This window comes from Opisthorchis viverrini (genome assembly GCF_000715545.1).
Source record: "Opisthorchis viverrini unplaced genomic scaffold opera_v5_122, whole genome shotgun sequence".
Classification (NCBI taxonomy): domain Eukaryota; kingdom Metazoa; phylum Platyhelminthes; class Trematoda; order Opisthorchiida; family Opisthorchiidae; genus Opisthorchis; species Opisthorchis viverrini.
The window spans coordinates 890977-894325 of record NW_008751780.1 but is presented as its reverse complement, the minus strand read 5'-3'; the positions used below and the strand labels follow the sequence as shown (position 1 = coordinate 894325).

The following is a 3349-nucleotide window of genomic DNA, read 5'->3' as shown; positions in this document are numbered from 1 at the left end:
TAACGACCTATGGGTGGGCTATAATCCAAGAAAACGGTTCTACAACACCTGACCTTGAAATGTGCGCGACTGTTGTTGAAGTGAAGCTGTAAGGCATCAGTGCCAACACTGATGTTGCTGTCTTTGATGATGATGATGATCCTGCAAGAAAAAATATGTGATCATGCAGTGCGCATGTTTTGTAATGGACCGAAATGCTTGAAAATGTCGTAGCATCATTTGAGAACCGAACACAGCTCCGGCGCTCTGTGTCCGTAATGTTCGTTTGTCATTCATAAACGTCCTAATGTAGTCGTCTTTATTAGGCTCGAAAGCCTGCAAAGAGGTGTGAAATGTCGTTCTCAAAGTGATATGTATCGGAGTCGGGTACGATCAACGGATATAGGCGACCTGAGAACGAGCGCACAACTCCCCAGCTATGACGCGAGCCCAACCACTCCTAGTGCAGACAGAGAAGAAGACCAGGCCTTCAGAAGAGGGCTTTTACTGCCTCAACCAAAGGCGAATTACAGTGGGAGCAACGTCGTATATATATATTTCGAGAGACCTTGGGGAGCGAAGAGTCAGTTAATGCACACAAAGTATAGCTGGCCAATAGGAAAAGAGCGCGGTCTTTACGGATTGAGGTGCAACATGGCGGAAAAGGCGCGAAATTTAAAAATTCAAAAATTTTTGAAAATAAACTGGCAATAATTCGGAAAATAAGCATCCCCAACACCTCCCCGTGTAAAAGAATGTCAATAACGGGTTTTTCGGGGGTCCATTTGAAAAAGAGTGGTTTGACGTCGACGGCGATCGGTCCACCTTCTTGGTAGAAGGCTTGGCTCACTGGTTGCTGTGTTCTGTGCTGCCGGCTGCGCTGCATCAGGTGTGCTGGCCTTCAGTTCAAAGGTGAGTTTACATGGTAGGACAAAGTAATAGAACAGATGGGGTGACAGCGCAACGTAGAACGGCTCGGGGCCTCTTCAAACAGAGCGACTAGTGCAAGCTGTGGGGCGAAATGACACTCTGATATCTCAAGAGATACGTAAGATCCCAGGCTGCTTTGTAAGCCTACATAAAGGGATATGGTGCGGATATGGGAGGGGAGCCTGTCTTATAGTTTGCGGTATGGGGAAAGGTAAAGGTCGAAAAATATCCAGATTTTCTTATATTGTAGGGAGAGAAGGAAGGAAACGCAAGGAAATAAGGGCATCAAGCTATCTTGGAGGGAGCCACGTCTGCGTGATGCGTATGAAGTTTAGACAAGCTATAGTTCAGATACCACGAATGTGGTGCATTTTGGATGAGCGATGAACAGAAGAGCCGCGTACGGTGGCTAGTAAGACGTTGATACACCCAGGAAGGTCAATAAGTAATGGGATATGGACAAGGGAAGGAGCGTATACAGCACGTCGCTTTTTCGTCTAGTTCACGAGAACAGGGGATAGTTGAAAGACATCTATATATGTAAGCCACCTAAAAAGAAGAGCGTTGTAAGGTACAAATTGTGTCCGGGATGCAATCATATGCAGCTAATAGAAGAATTTAATGGCATTCATACACTGAGTGGGCAAGGAATTCAACCGGCCGCTGATCGAGAGCAAAGGGGAACAAAAAGAGGGTAATGACAGGCACCTGAAACCACACTCTGCGTACAAATAGGGTTTGCTACTGGTTATAAGAGTTGGATGAGTCCAGGTAGGTTGGTGGTTAGATATATACAAGGAAAAAATGTTAAAGAAAAGTGTTATGCATGGCTGAATTGATGTTTAGAGGCTGCAAAGCCACAGTCTATAGGAGAATGTATTGAGCATGTAGATTAATCTGCATCCGGGACACACAATGTGCCTTCAGTTTGCGCTGTTTTCATGTATTCTCAAAATGATATCTTTGGTGCTTTGTATTCATGTGGCGATGTACACTGCAATAGTGGTAGGCTTAAGTCTGTGGCACAGGCATTCGATAGCAATCATTTGTTTGACATTCTGTATGCAAGTGCTGGCACAGAGCGGACCACTTGTGCTGGTGGAAGGTTGTTGGGAATGCGCATGTACCCGGATGTAACGCATCAAGGTGGCGTTCCCGCGCGCATCCGAGAGACCCATGCGTTTATTAACTTCACGTTTGCTATCGGACCAGCTATTAGGATTCAGTTCTAATTTTATCATCAAAATGACTGAAAATACCACATTTTAACCAGAGGGCCATGCCAGGAATGCAGGACAGTCAACACGACCCTGCTTACAACAGTTGCGCGTTAGTTGGAGGAGATCAAGGTTGTTGAGTGACATATTGACCTAGTTCCCTTAAGTCCGCTTGCCGATCGCACCTACATTTCATCATGCTCGAAATAGTTCTTCGGCCACTAAGTTCTTAGTGCTTCCCTCTTAAGATTACCTTACGCCATAGGCAGATCTCTTTCAAGTTTTGAGCTCTAACGAGATAAAGGGCGCAGCCTCATGCATGTGTCTTAAAATTTGCCCAGAGCATGCGTCCTGTGTTTGACAAAAACGCTTCGTCCCCAACCAAAGTCCTCATTTGTGCTTACCGATCGAGTGGATTCCATCGGGTCTCTGCGTGCTCGCATTTATGTTTACATTGTGAACCCGTTTTATGCAAAAGTTGCCAGTTTCTCTTGCTCTCTTTCTTTGGACAACTGGCATTTGATGGCCTACCAAATAATACTTATTATTACCGGATCATTACCCGGATGTAACGCATCAAGGTGGCGTTCCCGCGCGCATCCGAGAGACCCATGCGTTTATTAACTTCACGTTTGCTATCGGACCAGCTATTAGGATTCAGTTCTAATTTTATCATCAAAATGACTGAAAATACCACATTTTAACCAGAGGGCCATGCCAGGAATGCAGGACAGTCAACACGACCCTGCTTACAACAGTTGCGCGTTAGTTGGAGGAGATCAAGGTTGTTGAGTGACATATTGACCTAGTTCCCTGCGCAAACAAACCTTCATTTACGTACGGCTAACATACTTGTGTTGGTGCCACGAACAAGAGTGGTGGTGCTTGTTTACTACACGTTCCCCACTGTATACTTGTCACCGAGCCTTCGCTTTCCCGATAAGACCATATCTTCGCAAACTTTCGGCTTGACCTGACTCCCTAAGCGGGCGTGTTGGTGATGAATGTGGTGGATGCACTAATATGCTCGTTTTCATGGATGAATAAATTCCAACCACGCCAACGCATTTTGGCAGTCCTTGCACTTACGGGGTGGCTACTGGTACATAATTGGCCTCTCTGCTCCACCTCATCCACTGATATTTCCCCTCCAAATGACCCCTCCATCCCGAGCCAAATCCCTCCTACCTCATGTCAACGGGTGAGTTTATTGTTCTAGTCAG

General features: G+C 45.9%; 1 protein-coding gene across 1 annotated transcript in view; it reads right to left on the bottom strand.

Annotated features, from left to right (window-relative positions):
* T265_06151 (hypothetical protein) overlaps positions 1-2569 on the bottom strand; it is a gene marked incomplete at both ends in the record, with an annotated part of 7135 nt that extends 4566 nt beyond the window's left edge. The window contains one exon of the mRNA XM_009171344.1: positions 2531-2569. Coding sequence (XP_009169608.1) covers positions 2531-2569 — 39 coding nt within the window. The remainder of the gene's footprint in view (positions 1-2530) is intronic.
* Positions 2570-3349: the final 780 nt, after the last annotated feature.